The 26,403-nt window shown below is 47.6% G+C and overlaps 3 protein-coding genes across 8 annotated transcripts in view; 1 reads left to right on the plus strand and 2 right to left on the minus strand.

Moving 5' to 3' along the window:
* Nucleotides 1–3,276: 3,276 nt before the first annotated feature.
* NIFK (nucleolar protein interacting with the FHA domain of MKI67) lies at nucleotides 3,277–8,156 on the minus strand. Its single transcript, XM_071435273.1, is given in 7 exon segments — nucleotides 3,277–3,700; nucleotides 3,703–3,847; nucleotides 5,058–5,138; nucleotides 5,801–6,012; nucleotides 7,004–7,112; nucleotides 7,789–7,914; nucleotides 7,995–8,156. Coding segments are annotated over 7 exon segments (852 nt in total). The 5' UTR covers nucleotides 8,121–8,156; the 3' UTR covers nucleotides 3,277–3,647.
* An 89-nt stretch (nucleotides 8,157–8,245) lies between these two features.
* TSN (translin) lies at nucleotides 8,246–15,215 on the plus strand. Its single transcript, XM_071435275.1, has 6 exons — nucleotides 8,246–8,549; nucleotides 8,630–8,723; nucleotides 11,627–11,723; nucleotides 12,506–12,621; nucleotides 13,240–13,319; nucleotides 13,663–15,215. The coding sequence occupies exons 1-6, from the start codon at nucleotides 8,484–8,486 to the stop codon at nucleotides 13,897–13,899; spliced, it is 690 nt and encodes a 229-aa protein (XP_071291376.1). The 5' UTR covers nucleotides 8,246–8,483; the 3' UTR covers nucleotides 13,900–15,215.
* Nucleotides 15,216–22,108: 6,893 nt separating this feature from the next.
* The window catches only part of LOC139593846 (intersectin-2-like), a 45,208-nt gene continuing 40,913 nt past the window's right edge, over nucleotides 22,109–26,403 (minus strand). For all 6 annotated transcript variants that reach the window (XM_071435269.1, XM_071435267.1, XM_071435265.1 and 3 more), the window contains 3 exons: nucleotides 25,672–26,294; nucleotides 24,633–24,778; nucleotides 22,109–23,811 (listed from right to left, as the gene is read on the minus strand). In XM_071435269.1, the coding sequence (XP_071291370.1) occupies nucleotides 23,016–23,811; nucleotides 24,633–24,778; nucleotides 25,672–26,294 (1,565 nt within the window). In that variant the 3' untranslated portion in view covers nucleotides 22,109–23,015. The remainder of the gene's footprint in view (nucleotides 23,812–24,632; nucleotides 24,779–25,671; nucleotides 26,295–26,403) is intronic.

The following is a 26,403-nucleotide window of genomic DNA, read 5'->3' on the forward strand; positions in this document are numbered from 1 at the left end:
CAGCATTTTGGACAATGAAGTAGTCTGGTCCAAGAGGATTTGCGGATATTCCTGGAAAACATATAATGGAGATCAGATTCCCTGTACTCCTGTTACCTGCTCGCCCAGCTTTCAGCTGCAGCACCCTGCCCAGGGCAGGGATGTGCACAGCACCTCACAGAGCACAGCCCACCCCAGCTGGCTGCATCACACTGCAAAGTGAGAGCCAAACTCCTCAGCACTCAACACAGGAATTTGCTGGAGCTCCCCTCTGCCTCACTGGTTAGTTGGAGAGGAGAGCATGTCACCCCTCAGAGCCATGCCTAAATCCTCCCTTGCACCATGAACCATTTGCAGACAGGTTTTAACCTCCTGCTCCCCAGGGCTGCAGCCATTTCCAAAGCCAGGTATGCAAGCAAACAGGCTTGGTACTGGCAAGAGCAAGTGTCACTTGCCCAGCCTGCTCTCCTCCTTCACCTGGCTCATGAGCAAGTACCAGCACTTGGACTGTGATGGCAGCACACTCCTTATCCAGCCTGGGCATCCCACAGCACATCCGACAGGCACAATAAGTAGCAAGAAAACATGAAACTGCATCTTTAATTTTGAGCAGCCTAACCTTGCCACATTCACCAGTATCTTTGTCTTGAGAGGTGAGCATTGCCTGCATCATTCCTTCCTTCCCTCTGTCTTGGAGCTAATTCTGCTTTTCTCCCTCACCCTCCCTACCCCCCATTCTTCTTTAACTTCCAGTATTTCTTGTGACAGGAAATTGTGAACACTCTTAAACCCTGTTCCCTCCTCCAAAACAGAGAAATTGTAATAAATGAGTGTAAATTAGCAGGCTTGGCTAGCATCTAAGTTTCTCAAAAGAGTAATACATACATGAGTGTTCAGTAAAACAGCTCCACAAAGTCACTCATAACTGAAAGGCAGAGCACTTGCAAGTCATGCCTTGAAACCACAGCCCAAACACTCCCAGCATCCCTGTAAAAACAACTTGGAGCCTATCCTAAAACCAGTGGCCAGGAGGTTTGTGTTTGTCCAAGATGAACAAACAAATTACTGGAGAAATGAGAAATAAAAATCACTGCAGGGACTGGGGCATAACTCATGACACAGCACATCTGTCCACTTGCTACGGAAACTATGTTTGGCAAGTATCAGGTGTCTGAATTTCTGCTTACGTACATCTCCCTGGACAGCAGTGTATTAATAACACAGGCAGCCTAAAAACAGAAGCTATCACCAAGAAAAGCTGCCTTCTGCCGAGAGCTCCTTGCTCTAGCCTGGGTATTGTTGTCTTTTCCTCAAACAACGCAGAATTTTGCTTCCTTGCTGTTCAGAGTTGCCATCTAAGCTGATCTCAATTGAAGGAAGATGAACAAACAAAAGGAAGGGAAAGGAAAATTACAGCAGGAAGCAACCCTTATTGTGAGCAGTTTTCTTGAACGTCTTCCCATCAAGGCTCACACTGCTATGTGACTCTGGAGAGCCAGCAGCAGCCAGGGGTTTAGCTTAAAGGCACAAACCTTTCCAAGAGACCTTCAGAAGCCAAAATCCTTCATGCAGGGGACATGCAGGAGCTCATGCAGCCAGACAGGACAGCCCTGGCACTGCAAGCAGCATGAGAAGCTGAGTCAAACATGGAAGAAAGCAGCAAGTGAACACAGGCAGGGGCAGAACACTGGGCACAGAGGAGCACAGCAACAGAAGCAGAGTGGGAAGAAACCAACTCCACGTTCAAAACGCAGGCCAAGGCATTGGAATGGGAAGCACAGGAATAGAGATGCTCAGGCTTTAGGGAATGTGGAACTGCACCAGAGAAGTTACTCTGGATAAACTAAGTTTTCTAAAGAGCAGCTTTAACTCGGCAGCCTAGGAAGGAGCACTTGTGGCAGCAACACAGAAATGGGCATTTTTGGTTAAGATCAGTATCAGGTTTCTCATGTATCCTCAAGCCGTGTTAGAGACGAGTCACACCAGTGCAGGCACTCACTGGCAGGAGAGGCTTTCCTCACAAACGCGCGTTGTTTCCCAGGAAGCCTCGTGCTGCGGCAGGGCCACACAGCAGCGCCGTGCTGCCCCCCGGTGTCAGCAGATTCAGCTCCCAGCAGGAGGAACGCAGCCACATTTCTAGCTCATCCCGACTCAACAGCCATCTTTATGTGCCCGACACAAAGTCGGGAACAGGGATTTCAAAAGAAAACCGTCTATTCTGGGCAGATGCATTTTGCTTCTTTTCTGCTGCTCTCTGCTGTATGATGTCAAGGTAGAAGTTTTTCACAGGTGCACATCAGATACAGATAAGCAATTTCTGCTAACCACTGTGGTGGTCATGTATCTCAAACCTCAACTCAGTGCCTATTTCTCACAGGTCTGGGGTACAAGCATTGCCTGTTTCCCATCAAACAAGGCACAGGGAAGGAAGCCTGAAGATGATCACAGCAACACTTCCATTGAAAGGCAAGGACTGTCTGTGAGCGCTGGGCTGGTGAAGAGATTCCCCTGGCCTGCCCAAGGTGACAAGCATTTGATACAAAGATGCAGTCATCTAAGTGGCTTCCTCAAGAAAGGAGAATGATCTAATCTGAGTCATCTAGACAATGTCATTATGATCTCAGGATTATTCCAGTGATCAGGCCAGATAGATCAGAATCAGCAAGGCCAATGGTTTAGATTAATCTTTCTCTGCCAGGACTTCAATTAAAGTAGCCAAGAAATTAGTGCCAGACACCTACCTAGCTGGTTATTATCACCTGGGCTTTCCTCTAAAATCACCAGCTAAGCCTGACCAGAAGCCAACAGCATTAGTGTTTAAGATAACAAAAGATGAAGGCTAAATATGTGCACAGAACCCAATCTGGGATTTCTACACATCTCAGACTTGCATTAAAATCCAAATTCTAACTGCACAAACTGCCTGTTCAAGCAGGACTAGATATCTGCTATCTGCAATGACAAGCTAGTTGGAACAAGAATGAATCTTAATGCATTACAAAAAGCTACACTCAATTCTCTGAGCTCATACGACTGCTGACAAAAACATTCCTTTGCACTCCTGGTTATTACGATATTTCAACGTGCTTATCACCTCCTGAAGCAGAAGACACTGTTGGTTTCATGCAAGCAGTGAAACTAAAATGCAGTGACAAAGGACAACAGAACTGCCAGTAGAACTCAGACTGCTCTGATTATTGGTGCATCTTCTCAACAGCCTCCATCGGTGCAAATATATGAGAACTTTCACAAAACACAGACATTCAGTTAAACAGAAGAACCATTACCAAGAGCAAAGAAAGTTGAAAAATGGTAATTTCTTTAATAACCTGTAATTAATTATAAATTTAAGACACAGTTGCTTGCATTAGCAAACTCTGAATGGACAGCCTCACATTTTCTTTCCAAACAGTGAGCACTAGACAAGAGTTATAAAATTAACTGAAGATTCTGGACTACTGTTGCTGTGTCACAGCACGGGCACTTGTGAGCACAAAGTCAAGGATATCTTCATATGTCCCTTGATGGCTAAACCACAGGGACAGGATTTGTGAACAGAGTCCTTGCCTAAGAAAGCCTGAAACAGTCTAGGCAGGATGAACCAAGCCAGGGCAGGAGACCCAGTAGAAGCTCCACCTCGAAAGTTTTTAAAGTTGAGAAAAATATGGCTACAGGCATAAAAATTTTAAGTCTGTTTCTGTTTCTTCAGGTTTGGCCTTCGCCTTGGCTGCTTCTTTGGTCTCTGCACAGCGTTCTTACCACTGGCAGAGGGAAGCCTGAGAGTTACTTCATCGTCCTCTGTGTCATCATCCATCCGAGCAGCTTTCCGGCACTCGAGCACTGCTGGAGTACACACTGGAGTAGGATCCTGAAGAGATCAGAAAAACGGGATTCATAGCAAAGCCATCTGCCAGAAAAAGCTGTCCCTGCCCCTGTGGTACCACAAGACACCTCAGTCCAGCTCTCCCTCAGAAAATTGTTTACATTTTATAACTAGCTACTTTGGTAGACATTATTTCTTTGGACAGAAGCGTCACCTTCAAAGAAGTGTATGTGAAAGGCAAATGGAAATTAATTCACATTTTTTAACGTGTTGTTATGCACATTTGCTTTCTAAACTTTGTATTTCCTGACTCAAAGCATCACTAAAGTCAAGTGGAACATAATCAGGGCAACGAGGCAGGGGTTGAGGGAGTATATTTGAGACTGGCATACAGAAATGCCACATTCAACTTAACAACAGAGCTAAAACACCCCAACTTTATTACATCAGTTATCCCTCAGAACTCAGTTGACAGAATGTATTAGTTATCCTGTCTTCCTCACAACCAGCCATGCCCCAATTATCACAAGTAAACCCAGTAATAATAAAAATCCCCAAACACTCACTCCCCCAACTCATAACAATGATGAAACAGAACAGAAATGTTAACGTCTTACAGACTTTTTAGACTGCCAATATCCCAAATCTCAGTCCTGATGACCTGAACTTCCCTTTCATCCTACTGCTACTTTTACCTGGCATTTGTTTCCAAAACACCAAATACTGTGCCTGGAGAGCACAGGGTAGGAGGGACAGTACAGACGGAAATTGGGACAGACAGCACTAGACTGTATCAACAATTCAACTCCCTGTTTATCAAAACAGGCAGGCATTGAAACATGGTCCAACAGAAGGACTCCACCAAGGAGATCATGTCATCCCAGGGTAAAGCACAGGTGCAGGGGGTGTACAGGTGCCCCAGCACCCTGCAGTACCACAGCCTCAAGGGAGTGCTGAACAGCAGAGGCTGACAGCACTGAGGGACAGGCACTGCTGGTTACAGCGTGCTGAGCAGAAGCCTTTGCTGCTCCATACTCTCACAGGAGAAGGAACCATGAGGATTCTGTCACGCTCCTCAGTTCAAGAGTGTAAACACATCTCAAAGGAGCTACTTCTGGCGCAAACATCTCTCAGGCAAACAACGTTATGGGTTTTTGTGTGTTGAAATCAGTATTAAGGTGCTAGCAGAAGACTTCAAACATCTGCCCCAATGTGAATGGTGGTACTGGTCAGCAGCAGGACTGGTCTGTCTTACCTGGCTGCTCAAAGAAACGTTCAGTTTTGATTTCTTGGATGTTTTAACTTTCTTTCTCTTTTTGGAAAGCGCCTGTGCAGCCTAGGAAGAAAGACAGATCAGGTGGATCACTACACATTTGTGTGAAGACGCAGTCACTTAACAGTTCATAGATTTGTTTTATAACGACAAAGTCTTTGTTACAGCAAATAGGTTTAAAATAATAAGCTGACTGACACAGAGGTGATCTGGTTTGAACAAAACCACCAAAAGCAACACAAGAAAATGTGCTACTCTGCATTTTTAGAACATTCCATGTTAAACAGCATTAACTGCTCACAACTCAAGTACTTGACGGAAGCACTCCGCAGAGGAGGAACATACAAGGGCTGTGGATGGAAGTTCTGGCCTTGGGACCTGCCTTCAAGCCCCCACTCTGCTAAAGCCCCTCTGCTCTTTGGTGATCTGTGCTCCAGTATTAAACCACAGAATATCCAACTGCTTGTACCAACAGAACAAAAGGAACATCTGCCCTTTGCTGTTACCTATTACTTCTTTACAAGTAAACACGCAGGCACATGGAGTGCAGCCCAGCAACAGCATTGAATTCCTGGTGCTTCCATACAGTTCCTAACACAAGTGAGCCTCCCTGGGGCTCCGTCTCTTTTGCCAGTTCCACATAAAACACATAATTTCCATGCATTCAGCACAACTCTAGAAACACATCTTGCTTAACAACCTCACTGAAGCAATGCCAAACTTACAAATCCTGGGAAGTCATAGTCCAGCCCCTTTTCAGCCAGCTTCTTCCGTAAGAGCCTCTCCTTCCGCAGCAGGCGCTGGGTCATCCTGGCCTTCTCCAGCAGGGAGCGCACGCGGTTGTAGCGCCGCACGGCCGGCTGGGAGGGCTGCCGAAAGATCCTGTCACAGCCTTTGAACAGGCTCTCGTGGACCTTCTCGGGAGGCACAAACTGACCTGCACCAAGCACAGCACATGGGTTACAGCAGGGCTCCCCTTCCTGCCAAGGGCACTCACACAGCACAGCCCACGGCCACAACGCCACGCTGCTCAGCGAGTCAGGAACAAGAAACAGTCACTGCACCCTCAGCCAGCCAGAGAAATGGGTGGGTGTGTAGGGGGATAGAATATAAGAAAATAAAGATAGTGTAATAGTAATCTCACCCCTAAGGAGTTGCAGCTGGGCCAATTATTAAAGATTAGGAACAGGCCTGACTTTAACAGGCCACAGCTGTAACCAATGAGAAGAAGATGCTATAGAAGAGTAGGGTGGCTGGTTGAGAAGGAACTGGAGTCAGTTGGCTGCTTTAGGAAGAAGAAAGAGTCAGTGCTCTGGGGAGCTGCCCATGAGAAACAGCAGGAAGGTATGAAACTTTTATGATAAGGAGACAACAGTATGGAACTCTTGTGATAAGATGACAATGTGGGTGGGTGGATGGATGGATAAAATGCTTTAACAGTTTCATCCAAAAAGAGCAGACAAAATTGTTTTACAACATGTCAACTCATAATCCTTTACAAAGAAAGTTTTACTGTTACCATGACTGAGAAACTCAGATTTCAACAATCTTTTACTCAAAACCTCCTTTTGTTCAACCTTACAGACAACAACTGCAGCAGTTACAAATGCCAAGGAGGTTCCACGTGAAAGGAACTATCCCTACAGCAACCCCAACTTTGTCCTGAGATTTCATGTTACACAGTCACTAGGAGCAACATCAGCCCAGGGGAAAAACCAGCACTAGTGACCAAAAGCCTGCTGAGCATGTTCTTTTACATGTAATGAAAATCTTTACACATGATGAAAAGGTCAGCCCCATAGAAAATACTTCTGGGACAAAACTTCATTAAAAAACCCCTAAGAGTCTATACCTGGTTGAAAATGATAACTGAAATAACCACAAGTTTCCTTTGCATCTAGAGGACATACACTGCACCTTATACTTACACTTCAGCAGTCTCTCAGAGAACAGGTAGTTATTCATTGTGTCTGCAACAATCTTGGCCACATCATCAGACTCAAACTCCATAAATGCATAGCCTTTGCTGGCTCCAGTCTGTGAGTGAAAAGTGAGAAACATCAAACAGTGCTTTGGTACCTGAAGGGCTCTACTAAAATTATTTTATTCTCTAAAGTCATAGCCCATTCTCAGCAAATGATAACCAATTTCACAAAGGTCACTAAAATTGTGAAAAACACAATTTAGACCTAAAAGACAAATTTAGTGCTAAATTGGCATGACGTTATTTGTAAAATACATATTTGCACACAAAAGAAACTGCTCATAGGTATCTACTTGCTAAAAAACCCGGAGCTGCCCTACATTGCTGCGGTTCCACTGTTCCATGCTTATACAGTAATCTTAAAATGTAACAGCAAACCCAGAAGTGAGAAAAAAATAGATTTATCAAACACAACAAGTAAGTTAAAACAGAATTGTGGCACTTCAGTTGTACCTTGAACTGGTGCATTCTGGTATTTCCCACTGGAGTGAATTTACTCACGGAAAAAAGGACCACAAGAGCCGTGCCCCAGCCGCCGCCTCGCCGTCGGGGACAGACCCGGGCCCTGCCGCTCCCACGAGGGGCTCCCGAGGGCCCCAGGGCGCAGCGGCCTCTGCGCGTTCCGAGGGCCATCGCTGGGCACGGGGGGAGCTCCAGCGGTCACGGAGACTGCCCGGCCCGGCCTCAGGCGCTCGGCCACATCACGGCACCGCACGGGCCGCTACTCACCTTCTTACTCCGGGAGAGCCGCAGCCGCGTCACCGTGCCGAACTGCCCGAAGTACTCGCGGAGCTGCGGCTCGCAGAGGCCCCGCGGGAGATGCCCCACGAACACCACGCCGGGCGTCAGCTCCTCCTGCGAGCACAGAGACCGCGTCAGCCCGGGCCGGGACTCGCCAGGCCCGGGCCCCCGCCCCGCCGGGCCGCCCCGCTCACCTTGGCCGTCCGCTTGGTGCGGGCCCGCTGCACTTTCTGCTGGAACTGGCGCTGCAGCCGCGGCTCCAGCGCCAGGAGCGGCGCCGCCTTCACGGCCGTAGCAGACGCGGGCACCTCCGCCGCCATGCTGCCTCCGCGCGGCCGCCGGAAGTGCGTCACTGCCCTCGCGCCAGCGACGCGCGCCCAGACGCCGTCTCCCGGCAACAGGGCGGACGGGCCCTAGCGCGGCCACACCGGGCCCGGCCCCGCCGCACCGGGAGGGCGGCCTGGGACACGGACACCGCTGGGGCGGCAATTTCCCGCCCTGGGAGCGGCCAGCTGCCCCCCCCCGGGGCGGTCAGCACTCTCTGGGTACCCTCCCAGCCGCTACCAGCCATTCCTGGCTGCTCAGGCGGTGCGCGGGGCAGCCCGGCGCGGCGCTGCAGGCGGTGCGGGGGCAGGCGCGCGCCGGCGGCGCGGAAGGCCCCGTGGGCGGGAAGCGGCGGCACCATGTCGGTGAGCGAGATGTTCGCGGCGCTGCAGGGAGCGCTCGGCCAGGACCAGGACATCCGAGAGGTGCCGGGGCGGGCGGGACAGGAACGGGGACGGGGTGGTGCCGGTGCCGTGGCTCGGCTGACGGCGCGCTGTGCCCGCAGGAGATCCGGAAGGTGGTGCAGGCGCTGGAGCAGACGGCGCGGGAGATCCTGACACTGCTGCAGGGCGTGCACCAGGGGCCCGGCTTCCAGCACAGTGAGTCCCGCGCCGCCGCCCCGAGCAGCGGAGAACAGCCGGGGGCGGGAGTGCCCCTCGGAGCACGCAGGTGCCCTGTCCCGGGGCCCCTTCTCCAGGGTCCAGTCTTTCCCGGGGCCTTCACCGTGGGTTTCCCAGAGGCTGCGGGGAAGAGGAGAGCGCAGCTGGGAGGTTTCAAGCCAGACAAGCAGTAAAGCTGCCGTTCAGCGTTATGGACAGCGTTCTGTCCCTTTCTCCCCTCCCTAGCGGGGTGCTTTTCTGTCTCGGTGCAGAGCAGTGTGTTCTTTTCCGGGTGTTCATGTCCTGGGCCGCTGAGTTGGCTCTTAGGTCTCCCTGTAAGTGGTTTGCACATAGATTGTGTTATCATCACTTGTTGGGCCCTTGATCATCTCATCTCTTCATCCCACAGCCCAAAAAGCTGTGGTCCTGAGCACTGAAAGGGTATTCAGGATGGGCTGGAATGAGGGGAACACACTTCCATCTGGTTTGTACAAACACATTCTCTCTGTGTGTATAAAATCCCCTAACGCAGCAAAATGTAAAAAGAATTTCCAAGGGCTGAAAGAGCAGGACCTGCCCTTGTTGTCTGCTTGAGTGACAGCAGGAACTGTTGTGCAGTTTTGGAGGTTTGGGTTGTCATCAGCCTGGTTCCAGGCTTCTCAGGTGTTGGACAGAATGTTTCTGGGCCAGCCCTTTTCCTCCAGGCCACAAGAGCAGCTCTGCAGGCCTAGGTGTCAGATCTGCTATTTCTGCCCCCTCATTTCTCAGCTTACTGGTGACACTACTGGAATAAGCTGAAATGTGTCCCTTAAGAGCTGGATTTTTGCCAGTCAGTTAATGTCTTGTAAGAAGAAGCAACCATTCTGACTTTGCTGGAAACTCTTGAGAGGAATTTGTGCAGGCCACCCTGTGAAGGGAAACAGAACCAGCCTCCCCAGGTGCTGAGTTACTCCCTTGCAGAGCTGACAGGTTGTTTTCAGCCTGATGAGGTTCCCCAGCATGCTGGGGGCTGGGGCTGGAGGCCTGGGCTTCCTCTGGCCTCAGAGAGGGTCTGTGCTCAGCAATGAGCAGCACCTGAGGCTTGAGCTGTGCAGGCAAGTGCAAGTTCCATCTGCTGGGAAACTGGCAGTGCTGGAAATCAGAGCTGCCGAGTGGTTATTTGCACAAGCTCAATTCTCTAAACTGGGAAAATCCATGGTCATTCTGGGGGGAACAACTTCAGAGTTGTTGTCAAGCATTTAATTGTAGAGGCCCATGTTCAACTCAGTGTATTTTCACTTGATGTTTAATTCCTGGAGAGAGCTGGTCCTGGAACTTGAGAAGTCTGAGAAGAGATTTGGAATAGTTAAAGAAAAAAAAAAAAGACAAAACCAACTAAAAAATGGAAAACCAAAAGAAAATCAAACAAAAAAACCACAAACAAATAAACAATCAGACAAAAACCCCAAAGCCTTATCTTATAATTCTTGCACAAGTAATGCTTAATAGGTCAAGAGTTAACTTGTGATAGCAGACCTGTGAATTTGTCATTAAAATTCAGCTCTGTTAGTAAAACCTTGGGATAGTTGGGAGTTTGATGGAGGACAGCTTCCCATACCAGCCAGTGGCTTTTAAAATGTCATCTCCCAGAGGCTTCCTTGGCTGCTTGTCCCAGCTGGAGCTGGAGAGCTGCTGGGAAGGCTGGGCAGGGCAGTGTGTGCTGCACCTGCTGTGGCCTGGTGGCACGCAGGGTGACAGGCAGGGCCAACACAGCCCCAGAGACAACTCTGTCCTTGCTCTTGCAGCTGCAGAACATCAGTTTGAATCTGGGGTAGTGTGTGTGTGTCACTGGGCATTGTCTGAGCCTTTACAGTAAGGATTGTTTCTTTTTGTCACAGGTGCCTCTGCAGAACCCAAACCTGAATGTGTTCCTTACTCTTCCCCCAGCCGCACGATGCTCACATGACTGAGGCAGCCCTGTAGCTCTCAGTGAGCTTCACACAGCTCTTTCATCCTGGCTGCCACATGGAGCACTCCCACATTCTGCTTCCTGAAGCTTTCATTTTTTCCATGTCATTCTTGTCTCTTTTATTTTTTTAAACAGAAACAATGTGTTACTAACAGAAGTTTTATAATCACATTTGAGTGACTCCTTGTAGGTGTTGTTTGCTAAAAACCATCACAGCTTTCAGATGCTCTGCACATGAAGATGCAGGAGGACCTGTCAGGTTGATTTTGTCCTTCCTTGGGCTGTGACCCGGCTGTGTGAGGGGGCTGCAGGGAGGCTGTGGCACTGCAGGCACAGCGGGGCTGTAACTCTGTCAGCGAACGGGAGGTGGCAGTGCCTGCTGCAGGAACAGGAGATCATTCCTCTGCAGAGCTGTAACACACACTGGGTAGGCTGCAACCCAGGCTCTGCAAATACATCGTAAAAAGCAGGAAATGCAGTTTCCTGAAGGGATGTTGCACCTCATGTAGCCAAATTCTGATGGATTAGAAAAAAAAAATAGGATAAGATTTTAATATAGAGAAAGAAAAGGTTCTTTTCCTTTGACTTTGAGAGTTGCCTGGCAGCAGTGCTTGGTGTGTGCTTCCTTTGAGGCCAGCTGCTGTGTGCAGTGCTGTTCCATTGCTTGGGATCTGGCTGTTGCTGGGACATCTTGGCTCAAGTTCAAAACAAAGGCCCAGAGTAGATCAGACAGCCTGGAATTCCAGAGTCTTTCTGCTTTACCTCTATGGCTCATGGTGTCACCAGGAATACTTCTCAGACTGATTCCAAGTGCCAGTAGCCTATCTTGAACAAGAAAGAAGTGTTAACAGTGCTGTCTACACAGGGAAACTCTGTTTGCAAACCTCTGCTGCCTGACAAATACCCATTTCCTGAGTGTATTCATTCCTCAAATGCTGTGCTGTTTCTTTTTCAGTTCCAAAGAAGTGTCAGAAGGCTCGTGAGCACTTTGGTACAGTGAGGACACAGATGGAGTCTCTGAAGACCAAGTTTCCTGCTGATCAGTATTACAGGTGTGCAGGATCACACACAGATATATATGGGAATTGCTTGGCATTTGGCATCGTTGCTTTGGAATAATAATGTAAAGGTTGATGGGTGAATGCTTCTTTCTCTTTGAAAAGTAAATCGTGGTAGACAAGTGTGAGGTTTTTATCAGCATAGATAAAAAATGCTTTTGCTCAAACACTTTAACTTTTCACCAAAAATACTCAGTATTGAATTATTTTTCTAGGAATTTTCTTTAAAAAGAAAAAGGGAAGCTTAAGAAGTTGGAGCTGCCCTTGTATCTGGGAGCAGGGCATTTGCTGCTCCATTAATTTCAGTTAAGTTGTTCAGTTTGGGGCGTTCCTGGAAGCAGAGCTCTAAATCTGTCATGAAATGGCTGTTTGGTTCTGCAGACACTAAATGAAGTTGTCACCTTTGTGTTCTGTTGCTGCCAGAAGGGGACAGTGCCTGGCAAGAACATTTCAAAGAACAAGAATCTTGTCAGCTCAGATCTGCTGAGGGAAAGCTCTGGCTGTCTGTGGGCAACACAGCCTGGAAAAGTGTGGGAGCTGAGGAGGTGTGTGAGAGGGGTGAGCAAATGTCGGTGTCTGGTGTGGTAACCTGGGTGAGGAGTTCTGGAGTACCAAGGAGATGTCTTTTAGCTGGTGTCATTTTGATAAACCAAAAATACTGCAAAGTGCTTGTGTTAAGGCAGAAAACACAACACACAGAGAATGTGTGCTTGTTGCCTAACGCTCCAGTAATAAACATTAATTATTTTTACCTGGACCTGGTGTTTCTCCTGCAGGTTTCATGAGCACTGGAGGTTTGTGCTGCAGCGGCTGGTGTTCCTGGCAGCATTTGTAGTCTACTTGGAGTCAGAAACATTAGTGACCCGGGAAGCTGTTGCAGAAATACTTGGGAGTAAGTTAATGCTGTAACTGAAGAGAAAAAGCTTAGACACTGTAGCTTTCAGAGGTACAGGGAAACGGGAGAACTTAATTTCTTCTGAGAAATCAGTTCCAGAGTTTATCTGGTATTTGATTTCATTATATCAACAACAAATTCTCAGAAGACGGAAACTGGCAAACCTAATGTTAACCAAAGTACTTAGTTATTAATAAGTTCTTCATCAATGAAAGTCATTCATTCAAAGTGTGTAAATGCACCAAAAGCATAACACAAAAATGAGAGCTTGTTTCTCTAACTTCTTGCTTTTGGTATTGAAAAAGTGTGTAAAACAGATTAAATTCTTGCCATAAAAGAACTGTATCTTCACAGAGCAAAAGATTTGGAAAAAATAAGGAAAATACATCCTGTATATAGATGTAAATCTAGTTACTCTGTTGGATGTACAAGATGCTGAATCAAGAACAGAGGGGCTGTAATTACATCACATACAGGAAAAGGCTGACTTTTATTTTGTAATAGTATTTCATAAATTTGATATTTCAAATTAGCACCAGTAAACAAATGCAATTTAAGGTGGCTGGGTTTGCTCATGCTCAGCACCACCTCATCACTGCTCTGTTTTTGTCTCAGTTGAAGCTGATCGAGAACGGGGCTTTCACCTGGACATTGAAGATTATCTTTCTGGTGTATTAACTCTGGCCAGTGAGCTGGTAAGAAAGATATGCATGCATGTGTTTGGTTTGAAACTGACCTTGAAAACAGCAGTAATGTTTTTTAGCTTTATCAAGTTGGTCCTGGCAGTTATGATACACAATACCTTGATCTGAACTTATTCAGAGGCAAGATGCTTCTCTGCATGTTCCTCAGTGATACTTCTAAGATTTAAACTTAAATTTTGATCTGATGGAAAATCCAGAACTATGCTCAACAGAAAGGTAGATCTAAGTACAAATAAGCTGACTGCCAGGACCACAAGTGCATCATTTGGTACAGTAACTGGTGGGGACTGTGATGTGATGTGGGTGCTGTGCTCTCCGGTGTCTCCTCTGGCAGGCCAGGCTGGCAGTGAACAGTGTCACAGCTGGGGACTATTCTCGCCCTCTCCGCATCTCAACCTTTATCAACGAGCTGGATTCTGGCTTCCGCCTCCTCAACCTGAAGAACGACTCCCTGAGGAAGCGCTACGATGGCCTGAAATACGATGTCAAGAAAATTGAGGAAGTGGTTTATGACTTGTCCATCAGAGGACTCAATAAGGAGGCAACAGTTGGTGCAGGTGGAGAGAAGTGAAGGATGCTCCTGGAACAGCATCATCGATTACCTCAGATGGTTGCCAATTTAGGAAGTACCTAGAGAAACCTTCCTACAGTAGTTTAGAAGAACTGCAGCTCAAAGCTGCTCTCTATTTTCTTACAAAAGGTGTAGTACAGGTGTTAGATGTTTTGTAAAATCATGTCTAGATTAGGACAGGAGACTGTTTCCAGTGGAATTCCTCTGTCAAACACACGGTGCTGTTCTCTGCATAGCAGCAATAGTAGTCAGTAACTCCCATGAGCTGAGATTCCCATTGTTCTCCCATTGTTGCTTCCCTGCTGTCAGGGAGGTGCTGTGGCTATCTCTGCTCACACAGCACTCAGCTCAGTGCAGACACGTGGGATCTTTAAAGAAACACAGTGTGTAAATACTGACTTTTTTTTTTTAAGACACTTTTTTTTTCTTTTTGTTTCTTAAATTTTCACCTATGTAAGTTGAACAAATTTGTATAATTGTTTATGAACCAGATCTCTTTTTTTTTAATGGTTTCTCATAATGTACACCCTGTAATTGAGAAATTAGTGAAAATACTCCTGAGAATTCCTCTATTGGAACTGGTGTCTTGCACCCCAGTATCTCTGTCTCTCTCTCTCTCTGTCTCAATTTTTTTTTCTTTCCAGCATCATTTCAGTTACCAGGGAGAGCAAGGTTTTCTTAGATACCTGCTTTCTCTGTCTGGTATTTGTTTTACTGGCATGACTAAATGCAGAGTTTTAATGATGATTTGCCTTGAGAACTCAGTGTAACCAATTTGTATGTTTTTTTAATTTCCAAGTTTTCTGAATAGAGAAGTGTAAACTGACAAACTGCAGCTGGTGTCTGAGTTCTAACAACCTGTACAGGCCACAACTGTACCTGTATCCTGGGATTAAAAACAAAAAACACCACAAGACTCTAGTTTGTGTAGTAAAATGTTTGTATCTATCTCCAGAAATTAGGAGGTTACTGCTTTCAGGTAAGTATGTAAGATGTTTGCAAACACCAACAGCCTCTTTCACGTGTGTAAGTGGACAGACTCATGCCTCCCCATGTGTTTGTTCTCTTGTCCTAAATGACTTTGAGTTTTGCCATTCTCCTACTTCTGGTGGTGCAGGAGGGTTAAGGAGAACAGCTGACTTAGGAGGAGGAGGAATACTTCAGAGGATGAATGGGAACGGTCAAGTTTATGCAGAGTTTGTTTGCGTTTCGGTTTCTTAGCGAAGATTTTCCACTGAGTTAGGGGGTTGTTTTGTTTTTTGGAAGAAAATAGTTTCTTGGTTATTTTGGCCAATAAAAGCTGTTCTTTGATTATGGCCACTTGGTACCTCCGCTTGTCTGTTCATCTGCTGTTATTTGCTTCCCTTGCTGGGAACCTGTTCTGGAATACCAGCATTTCAGTTCATCCTTCAGCTGTCCTTGGACAATAATGGAGTTCCTCCCCTTGGCTGTAGTTGTTCAGTGCCACACTTCTAAACACTGCCAAGTGCAAAGTCAAGCTGCAAACAGATTTCATAAGCTTTTTAAATTTATTTTAACTTTGAGAAATTTCACCAAGTAAAACAGGAGAGCTATGGAGTTTATCCTTACCCACCCAAGGGGTGGCAAGACTATTTTAAGTGCATCTCATAATCTTTCATGTTTGTCCTCATCCTTTGTATCTTGTCACTTAACACAGGGAGATGGCAATATTCCCCCTTTCACAGCTGAAGAAAATGAGAGTGTAACTTCCTGAGCCCTGTGGCAATGTAACAGCTTTCACAGTATTTGTTTTTGCCCTGTGCCAGTGTTTGCTCATTTCCTGACTTAACGCTGTGGCAGTGGGAGGAAGGAAGGAGCTTAAGCCAGTTTTACTGCCCAAACCAGAGATGGGGGGTGAACCAACACCCTAAGGCTGTGCAGACACAGCTGTGCACTTCAAGGTCACACAGGAAATTTGTGGGAGCAGGAGAATAGAGAAGGGTTACCTGAGCATCAGTTTGGTGTGCCTTTGGTTAGAGGACTCCTGGCATGTGGGACTGGGATGTGAGGCCATGTGGCAGGGCAGCTGCTGGTTAAGGCTTTGCACTGACTTGCGTCCCAGGTGCTCCAGTTGCCTTTGGTCATGCAGCAGGTCTGCTTCCTGACACAGGATGCTGTGTGCCTAACAGAGCTGTTCACTAGATCCCACATCTGCCAGCTCTTGCTGCTGGCTTCTGAGAGCTGGTGGAGATGAAGCAATGCTGTGCCACACGTGCAGGTGCCATGGGAGGGATAACTGGAAGAGCAAGGTAATTACTTGGGGCTTACAGAGGTGCAAGGTGTGGGATCCTTCTGTCTAAGGCTCTGTGAAGAGCAAGTGCACAAAAAAGAAACACTCAGTGATGTCTTCTTGGAGGGTGTTTAGCAAACAGCTCCTTCTTTCCTGTTTTTAAGTCTTGGGGAGAGCCTGCCATCATCCTCTGGAAAAGCACTGTTTGCAAGAGGCAGGCTACACAGCTCATTCCCAGCGTGGGTGTGGAGAAGGAAAAAAAACCCACTAACTTTCCCTAGGCAGCAGCAGGGGAAGATGGGGATGCTTTTGTAGCTTCCTCTGCACCACCGTAGCCTGTAGGACCTTGTGACCTTGACAAGGAATCTGCACATTTCTCTGATCCTAAATGGTAAGTTGTGTTCCTGCCCCAGAGCTGGGAGTAGAGGGAAGAAGGGAAAACCCAGAAGGACTTGAGTAGGGAAGGGGGAGCAGGGAATGGCAGTGGACTGCAGAAGCTTGATGGCTCACGGTGAATCAGATGCACTTGAACTCTGAACAAGTGACTCCTGTTGGTACTGAATGGACTGTGCAGCGTGTGCTGGCAGCTGGGAGGGGAGTGAGTCAGCGCAGGAGCGCTGGAGAGGCTGACTCAACACCCAGCACGGCTGTTCCCTGAGCCACTTCAGCCTCAAGTGTGTCCCTGGGAGTGCTTTCTTGGATCGTCTTTGTATTCGCTAACTTGTTTGTTTGGATTTTTCACATCTTGATGTCATTTCTGTGGGCTTGCTTTATTTCAGTAAAAAGGGTACTTAAATAGTTGATTAATGGCTCTTTATTTATAGCCCTGCCTGTTGAAGCCCAGCAGATCAATGAAAGTGCTGACCTGAAACAGTCTGGGAAGCAGGGGTGAGCAGGATGCACAAGAGACCTTGAGGCTGGCTCTTGAACTGGGCTCTGTCTGCTGGAATTGATTAACTGCAGCCAGCCCAGCCACCCCTTTAAACTGGCAGAGGACACGTTATCACCTCTGGGCTGCCCTCTCCTGGTGCCAGCAAACCAGGTGTCTGTGCAGTGAGCTGGATCAAGGAACTGATTTAGCTGAAACAATCTATTTTCCAGCAGTGTTTGTTCCTGACCTGGTGCATCACACAGTCCCCCCTTCATGCTGTGCCAGTATGTTGGAAAGAGGCTTCTTCCTCTGCCTGTGGTGCCAGCTTTCAGTATTCTCTGAGCTGTAACATTGTCTGTAAATTGTTAGATTTTTCTTGCAGTAATTTAACTGCTTCCCGTTTTGAGAGGATTGCTAAGGATTTTCTCTCTGAACAAATAATTTGCCTTCATTTCACTGCAAAGTGAGTGAGCTGCAGAACCTCACCCAGGTTTTTCAGCCAGCAAGTTCATTACACACCGAGACAATTAAGGGGAGCAGAAAGTGAGCATGGATGATGCTGGGAGTTTGTGTGTGGATCCTGACCCATCATCTGCAGTCCATCTTCTCTTGTTCAAGTACTGTCACAGGATGCAGCTCTACTAAGGAGATCTGCACTGGAAGCAGGGTGCAGCTCTACTAAAGAGTGTAGGGGTTGTTCAGAGTCTCCTCCCTGCTGAATTCATGGAGTGCTGTGAATTGAGTGTTTGGATTTCAAAAGGAAGACTCCTACCTGTTTTGTATCTCCTGTCTGTGTGTTGTGGGTCAGGCAGACATGGGTATGTCCTCGCAGGTTTCACTGCCTATTTATTGTCACTTCAAACTGGCACTTCTGGTTTGCATTGGTTGGTCAGCACTGGGGGCTTGCCCTGCCCAAGGAGAACGTGGCTGTTAGAAAACCAGCCCTTTCTTGAAAGGAGGAATACACTCCTTGTCTGAGTGCTTGTTCACCTGCACATTCACACTCTGGGTGTACAAACATCTAACCTGGGAAAATGTAAGAGCCTGCTCTGCTCCCCTGGAAGTCTTCCCAGGGATGTGGCTCTGGCACTGCAAGGGAAGTTCCTGTCCTAGGAGGGAAGGGTTCAAGTCACCTGGGCCTCCACTGCAAACAAATCCTTTGCCTGATTCCATGCAGAGAACCTTCCCTGAGAGGGCTGTGGGCAGGCTGGGTCTTCGCAATTGCAGCTGAGAAGATCTGAGGGATGCAGAGGCTGCACTGGGGGAGATCACACTGGGGCAGGATTTGAGCTGGAAATTATTATTATGTTAATCCTTGCTAATGGATCTAGAGCCTAATGCCATCTTCTCTTCTAATCATCTTCTAATGCCATCAACTCTTTCCAGCTGTGTAACTGCTCCCAGTCAAGCCTGGGCAGAGACCAGTGCTGGAGGATGCTCTGCCTGTGCTCTGATTTCCCCAAAGTGTTCCATCTCTGCTGAAGAACAGGAACTCTGTTCCTATCACTCAACCTTTCCATCATGTTGTAGAAAGGTTTCCCGCAGGGGATCACCTTCAACTTCCCAGGGGAGGTGTATTCTTTTCTAATGAGTGCCCTTAGGACTTGTCTGGAGTATTTAGACTGAACAGTGTTACTGTCAAAACTTCTTTTTTTCTTCTTTGCTTTACCTATGTCTGGTCAGATTGCTCCTCTGCAGCAGCATGTGAGAAATAAGGCAGTTCCCTCATCTGCCTGATCAGTAAGACATCTTGCTCCTTCATACTCCACTGTAGTGACGGGTCACTCGATGACAGTGAGAGCTTTGAATATTTATCTGATCTCTGGGAGGACAGTTTCCTCTGTTGCTTTCAGTTCCAGGTTTTTTCCAGTTTCAAGTCAGAAAATGTCAGCCTAGTTCCAGCTAAATCTTACCCAATTCCCCAGCACACGCATAAGAGGAGACATCACAAAATGAGAGTTACTATAGCTGCCTCATCCATGAGCCCTGAAGGGATCTTTGACATGGTGCTAGAAGATTTAAACTTTTTTTCTCTTTGAACATATCAGGGACAAGCAAGACAGTGCAAGATTCACCAGAATCTCCTGCTGGGAAAAAAAAAATCTGGGACTTCTGTTGCATTATAAATTCATATGCAGCAAGTCAGGAGATCTGAGATGATCTCAGAGCTTTTTTCAGGATTTGCTGTATGCTGAGGTCGATCTCAGTATCCAATGACAACTCCTCGCTGAAAGACCAAAGCTGGTCTCAGATGTCTCTCAGATGTGTTCTTGATGAAATAGTGAGACCCACACTGAGCACCCCTTCCCTCTCTGCACTTCATTTAATGACAACCAGGAAAGTATGAGAACACCATAAAGGAGAGGATCTCTATTCACTAAAGCAGAGGTGTCTGCTCTCTGAAGTATTTGCTCTTCATCTCCACATGTCTTCCTCAGGCTTTCCCACCCAGCCTCGTGACTCATAAAGGAGCTTTTCTTTCTTTCCTTGGGACCTGAGCTCATAGAGGGCTCTTAGTCCAGTGTTTTGTCATCTTGTGTGTCTGCCTTCAGAACTGAAAACTGCATGGACTCTAAAAATAAAGACTGGCTTTTGTTGTTTTCTTTGTAAATGACCAGTAAGGCTTATACAAAATGATTTCTAAAGGTCATTTATGAGTTCTGGTAAATCAAGGGAGTAACCAACTTTTTCTTTTTCCCCCTGACAAGGGGTACTTCCAGAAAGGTCTGCTTGTACTTCTTGTGTAAGTTTGGTGAGCAGGAGTCTTGAAAAGTAATCTTAGTATTGTCAGTCATGAAAATGAAAGGCATAAAAATATTACAGAGACCTAGGAGGACAGCCAGCTTGGAACAAATAATTGCTTTCTTGGCTTGCAGACAACCCTGTTCCAAGTACCCGGGGTTATAATAGCATTTTGTCAGTTTGTTAATCAGAAATGGAAAAATACAGCACAACCAATCTCCATGGCTGCCAAGTAAGATGTGTACATGTGATACTGAAAGACCTGGAACTTCCCAGGAGAGGGATCATCTAGTTCAGAAGGGTGCCTGAGGAGTATGGAAATCTACTGCCTTGTCAGTGTACTGATACTCTTGCCCTTCCTGTGCTGCCTCACCCCACACCACAGACACTCACAGGGCCACAGGGATTGTTCCCTGCTCATGTCCCCTTTCAACACCTGTAATTTACAGGCAGGTGAGCAGCTGCACACACCAGGTACATAAAAGTAGCCCGTGTTAGAAGCACAACCTCTGTCCAGTCTGACAGGTTCAGCAACCCCACTGTCGCTTCCCAAAGCTGTCCCAGATCAAAGGGCTTGTACTCACTGTTCCTTGGCCACAGCTCTTTAGAACAGGGCTACAGCACCACGTACACGTCCTGCTCATAACTCAATACCCGGTGATTATTCATGGACCTTCTTCTGGGGAGAGTTTGGTTCAGAGGAAATAGGCCATGATTACAGGAGCCTGGCAGGCAGGTGCTTCCTGTGATACTTAGAAAAATCCTGAATCTGACAAATTGAACAATCAGCCAAACATAAGATTGATGCTAAATATCAGATCCTTTATGTACTTATTGTTCCCTAACCTTTTTGAACAGCCAGGCTGGCTGAAGGTATCTTGATTTAAAGATATGACTGTACAAACAGTCCACTAGTGGTTTCAAGCATGAATTGAGGTGGAGAAAATCACTGTGCTGGAAAGTAATTGAAAACTTTCCAGCAAGCAGAGCTTTGTGGCTGTGAAAGCCACTCACTGTTTGGATAAATTGGGCTGTTACTGTACTTATGCCTTCTCTTGTCAGAGGTGCCCCAGAGAAATGAAGAGAAAGTGGCTGTGCCATTGTGGTCTTGGGAGAGAAGACAAAGGTGCTACAAGCTGTTGCTTTTTGCATGTGAGGTGAATGGGGCTTGAAGGCTCATAAATGAGATCTGTCACAACAGCATAAGAAAAATCTTCCTCCAGCAGCTGCTCTGCTCAAGCATCCGTCTCTGTGAAAAACAAATGGCAAACTAAAAGCAATGCCTCGTGCTCTTCACTGGCTGCTAGTGCATATTTTGGGGGAACAGCTTATTGTCTAGTGATTAGAAGGAGCTGGAGGGAATTCCAGCTCACTGAGGGAGGCAGGCTGCTGCCCTGCCAATCACTTTGACAGCTATTGCTCGCTACAGAGCTCGGCTGTGTGCAGCCACGCTCATGTCTTGGGTACCCTCCAGATGATGCAAATCTTCCCATTTCCTCAAGGACAAGATGAAGCACTAAAGTGCTGGATGGTGCAGAATGAGAGAGAATACAGCCAGTAGGCACACACCAGTGGTGTCTGCCACAGTGCCCGGAGCAGTGCAACAAGCCCTGGCAGCTGTGGTCAGAGGACAAAGCACGGCACAGTCTGAGGCTTGCTCAGATGCTGGGTCAGTGGTGACTTTACAAGACTAGGGATACCTTTGTGAAGATGTCTTCTGTCTGCCTTTAGTGGTGACCTTTGATACTGGTTGATCTCTGGAGAAATACATAAATGTGCTTGTGTGAATCCACCTGTGAAATAAATGCCTGTAACAAAAATATTTTGTTGGTAGTGAATAATACTGATTGGCTTTGTCTTTACCCTGTGGGCCTAAAAGACCATTTACAGGCTGTCCTCCCAGATCCATGGACCAAAATTGAGGCTCCTTTAGTTTAGCCTCCAGGCTGAAATCTGGCCTTTGCTGTGTAAGTCACAGCGTGACATTTTGCAAAGCAGCGGTCAGTGTTAATGTCAGGCTGAAAAGGTTAAACCCTGTTTGCTTTTTTATCATTGTTCAGCTTTGAGTCATTTCCCTGCTGAGCAACTGAGAGAGGTTGGACCCTATGGGGCAGTTATTTGTGGCCTCAGTTTTGCCTCCAGAGCAAAAGGGTTTGTGCCAATCTGTTGTTGTCTAGTGAGGACTTGAGTAGCAGGTTTGTACCATTCACCCAGTCTCATTTGGAGTAGCCCTGAGTTCTGTTCAGGGGATCCACAGAGCAGATGTAGGCACATTGCTCATCTGAATGCCACCCATATGAAGTGAAACACATACTCCATAATACAAATATTAAAAATATACCCACTTAAAGTAATTGAAACATAATTATTAAAACATTTTATGTTACTCTACAGTACAATGTAAATTGTTCCTTTCAATTAAATTTTGAAATACACTAGATTACATAATTTAAATAATTGCAAACTCTTAAATTCACTATCAGTGGTAGCAGAGCTGTATTTACATATACTTCTGAGATATTTCTTTCAGATGCAGCATTATGTTCCAGTCCCTAAGTCAGTTAAGTAACAGACTCTCACTGGTAGTGTGCTGCTCTTCCACAGGTTCTACACATATGTGGGGTTTATGTGTTTGCTCTTTTTTTTCTCTTTTTTCTTTTTTTTTTTTTTTTTCTGCTGTGTGCATGCAGCTGAATTTGAGCAAATTGATACCTACTTGATTTGGATTAAAGATGAAAGGCCTTTCTTTTTAAACAAGTGTTTTGACCAAATATACAGAGGTGAATAATGAAACACAGTCCTTAGGAGTAGTGGTGGAAAACAATTTTTTCCAGCTTTCATCTTCAGTTGCATAATACTGCACCTAATTTTGCTGAATACCCGGACTTTACCTAATGCTGATGAAATAAAGTCAATAGTGGAAACCTCTCTCATTGTCAAGACTGGCTTTCAACACGATCCATGCAATGGCAAGCATCATACATCATTCTCCTGCAGTGCAACATTAACAAGTTAAATTATTATCCTTGGGTGATCTCCTCGAGTGGAGCCCATCTCTGTATGTACATGAGCCACACACTATTGTGAGTCCAGGGGTTGGAGTTCAGCACCAGGCTGTGGCGTTTGTTTCCAGTGCCAGTCAGAGTCCTTGGGGACCAGGCTCCTCCCTGTGTTGTCCATGGAGCACATTCAGGCCACTGGGGCTCTTGATGGTCTTTGCATGCGGCACTGGCCAAGCCAAGCCTGCAGGACTCAGGGCCTGGTGTGAGGAGTGCTGATCATGATGTTGGGCAGCGCGTTCCGCCGCTTCTTCCAGGAGCCCAGCTCCCTGGAGTAGCGCCTGATCTGCCTGAACCAGTGGTGAGTCCGTGCCCGGTCGCTGTCCCGGAACACAAACGCCTCCCGCCTGATCTCAATGAGTTCGAAGGTGTCGTCGCAGTCAGGATCAGTGGAGACGATGCAATTACTCAGCCTCAAGGGCTCCCTGAGCAAATGGAACTTCCCGTTATTTTTGTCCCTGATGAGAACCAGGACTGCGTCCTTCACAGGCCCTGGCTCAGCTGATTCCAGGCTGGACTCGGATACGCGCTTCATGTTCACCAGGAGGAGGACCTGCATGTTCTGGAACTTTAGGGTCTTGCTGCCTTTCTTCACCCACTGGCCGTCGGGGGGCTGGGCCAGCTGCAGAGACCCCTCCATCACAAACCGCGTTTCCTCCCGCAGCCACCCGACAGTTTTGAGGGCGGTTTCTCTCATCTCGATGTTGATGACTTCCCTCTTCTTCTTGCTGTCCTGGCGAAAGGATCGGAGGGTCCACGTGTTCCCCTCCTGCTTGGTTTTCATGTTGATGTGCTCCAGGTGGGACTCAATGCGGCTCTTGGCCTCCCGCAGGCTGCTGTGGTCTGGGTGGTACTCGGTGGTGGCCTTGATGATTCTGCTGAGCAGCAGGGGGTACTTGGTGACCCTTTGCAAAGGGGCCATCAGGAAGGACCTCAGGTTCATCCGCCGCAGTGCTGTGTTGTCATTCTGGGAGACATTGAGGAATATTCTGCAGGGATTTAAGAAGACAGGATGAAATGGTGGTTGCTCTGCCAGCAGATGCTGCAATGCTAAATGCAAATGAACAGCATGGTGCTGACAGCTGCTGGGCACTGCAGCCCCCCCCATTTTTAGCAACCTTGTGAATTCTGTCTTATTAAAGACTAACAACCATTTCTGCAGCTGTGTTTAGCTGCAGAATCCCGATGAGGTGCCTGGGACACTCTGACATAACATTCTAACAGTCTTCTATTAAATCATAAAATAGCAAGGGTGTGATCTTTCTGTGGTACCTACTGATGTAAACATGAGGCAGATCCATCAGTTTATATCAGATTGCATTAACTTGTAATGCCTTTCATCATTAGATTACAAAACATATTAAACAAGAATTTGGCTGAGCAGTGGAAAGAGAAATTACTTGCCTGACATTGCCCAATAGACCATAGGAATGGGAACCAAATTCCAGTCATGTGTGCCACAAAGTGGCTTTCTGCAGTGGAAATCCAACCTGGGCTCCAGCACAGGGACTGAGAGCTGATCTCAGCTGAGTATTATTTGGTGACAGTTCAGTGCAGTGGTCATTGGGCAGATACTGCTAGCACAAAACACAGAGTACAGCTGGGGACCAACTGGTTGATACCAGTGGAGATACCCAGGATTGAATATTTTTTGAGAATAAATGACTGTCCTCACCCTAAGAGGAAGCAGCGATAACTGAAGAACACTAGCATCAGACTTTGATCTAGATGGGCTGGCAAAGGCTTCACCCTCAGCCTGCTGCCCTTCTGTCCCCAAAGCCTGGATGAATATGCTCATCCCCCTTCTCACCTGAGCAACTCCTTCTCCTTCTCCAGAGCATTGAGCATATTCACAGAGGAGGACTGCTGAAGACAGTACGTCTGAAAGGCTGGCAGCATGTTCACAAACTCCAGGAATATTTCTCCGATGCACACGGTCATCAGGTCATCATCCCCCTGCAAGTATGCAATAGGGCCCTGCTCAGTTAGCCCAGGAGAGGCACAGCCAAGGGCCTGCCTTCAGTCCTATCAGCATGAACTGCTGCAGGATCAGCTGAGCACCAGACCAAACGTGGAGCTGGGCTCACCCTTCCCAGTCAAAAGGCAGTTCCTGCAGGTCTGGGGGGAGTCAGTGCCTGGGGAGGGGAAGGAAAGATGGTCTAACTGCTTGCTTTTCCACATGCAAAGAGCTGTCTGCTCTCCTCCTGTGGGCTCAGCCAGTTCATCAGAGCAAGGGCTTGAAGGCCATAGTGAGCTTCTTAGTCAAGAGGGTGTATTGTGCCCATGCTGGTGGGGAAGGAAAGCTCCTTGTGCAAGGCAGGGTGCATCAGTAGAAGTGGCCATACACAGCTGTAGAGCAGGGAGCAGCCTGCACTGCCTGGCCCCACAGACAGTCTAGAGCCAAGCTGCAGTAAACTGCAAGCCAAGGCAAGCCAGCCAAGCCAGCATGAAGCCAGCCTGCTCAGGGCTGCAAGAGCACAGCCTGAGAGACAGAGCAAGCTGAGCTCTGTGCCCCCATGGTCACATTCTTGCCAGCATCCAGGCCAACTGGCCTAAAACTAACTTTGATAATGGGACCATTAATACCTGTTAATGGGATAAATGAGCAAGACTGCTGATGTCAGTGGCATCACCACAGCACAGTGAGTCCAACATCTGCGACCTGGCACAGAGCTCCTGAAATCTGCAGGAATAGCTGAGAGAGTAAGGAACTAGATAGCTGACAGCTGACCAAAACCCAGGAGTCCTACCTCCTGTTCCTCTGCTCCAACTACGCTGCCCCCCCTAATACAAAACCTATTCCAGTCTGCCTGGTCCAGACCCTTTAGAGGGCGGAGGCAGCATCATACCTGATCAAAGGCCTGATCAATCTCTTCTTGAAGTATCTCCAGGAAGTTTTCATTGAGGTCAATGAGCTCCTGGATGTTGCTGAAGATGCCCTGGAGCTGCTCCTGGCTGAGCAGGCCAGCTGCCTGCATGGGCAGGTAGAACTCCTCTTTGATGATGCGCAGGTCCTCTCCGTAGCTGGCCTCCGTGTTGACAAACTCCAGCACAGACTCCTTGCGCTCCGTCCTGCGCTTGCGGCACTTCTCGCAGAGATCAGCCCGCCTCTGGTTGCAGTTCTGGACATCTGTCTCCACAGGGAGGTCCCTTTCTCCACAGTCGGTGCAGGGACGGTGGGCTTCCCAGGCCTGCAGGGAGCTCAGCGTTTCAGAGGCCCTGTTCCTCCACTTCCTGGCTGGCATCTGGCCAATGCCACTATCTGCCCTCTCCACATCCGCTGACTTGGTGCGGGTGGCCGCAGTGGGATCCAGATCATCCCGGGCATCATTCACACCGACAATCCCGCTGTCCGTGCTCAGGCTGCTGACGTTGCTCCAGTGACGTCTGGAGCGGAGGGAGCCCCGTGGGGTGCGTCGGGTCTCATCAAAGCTGCCGCCATGGCCAAGGTTGGCCTTTGCTACCACAGGACCTGAGAACAGACACAAATCATTACAGGCACTACCAGCTGCACAGAGCTCACCCGAGGAACTCGTGCTGGCACAGCCATGAATGGCAGGAACCCTGGGGAGACAGGCTGG

This window comes from Agelaius tricolor, unplaced genomic scaffold (assembly GCF_023055355.1).
Source record: "Agelaius tricolor isolate 1412-34295 unplaced genomic scaffold, bAgeTri1.0.p SCAF_10, whole genome shotgun sequence".
NCBI lineage: Eukaryota > Metazoa > Chordata > Aves > Passeriformes > Icteridae > Agelaius > Agelaius tricolor.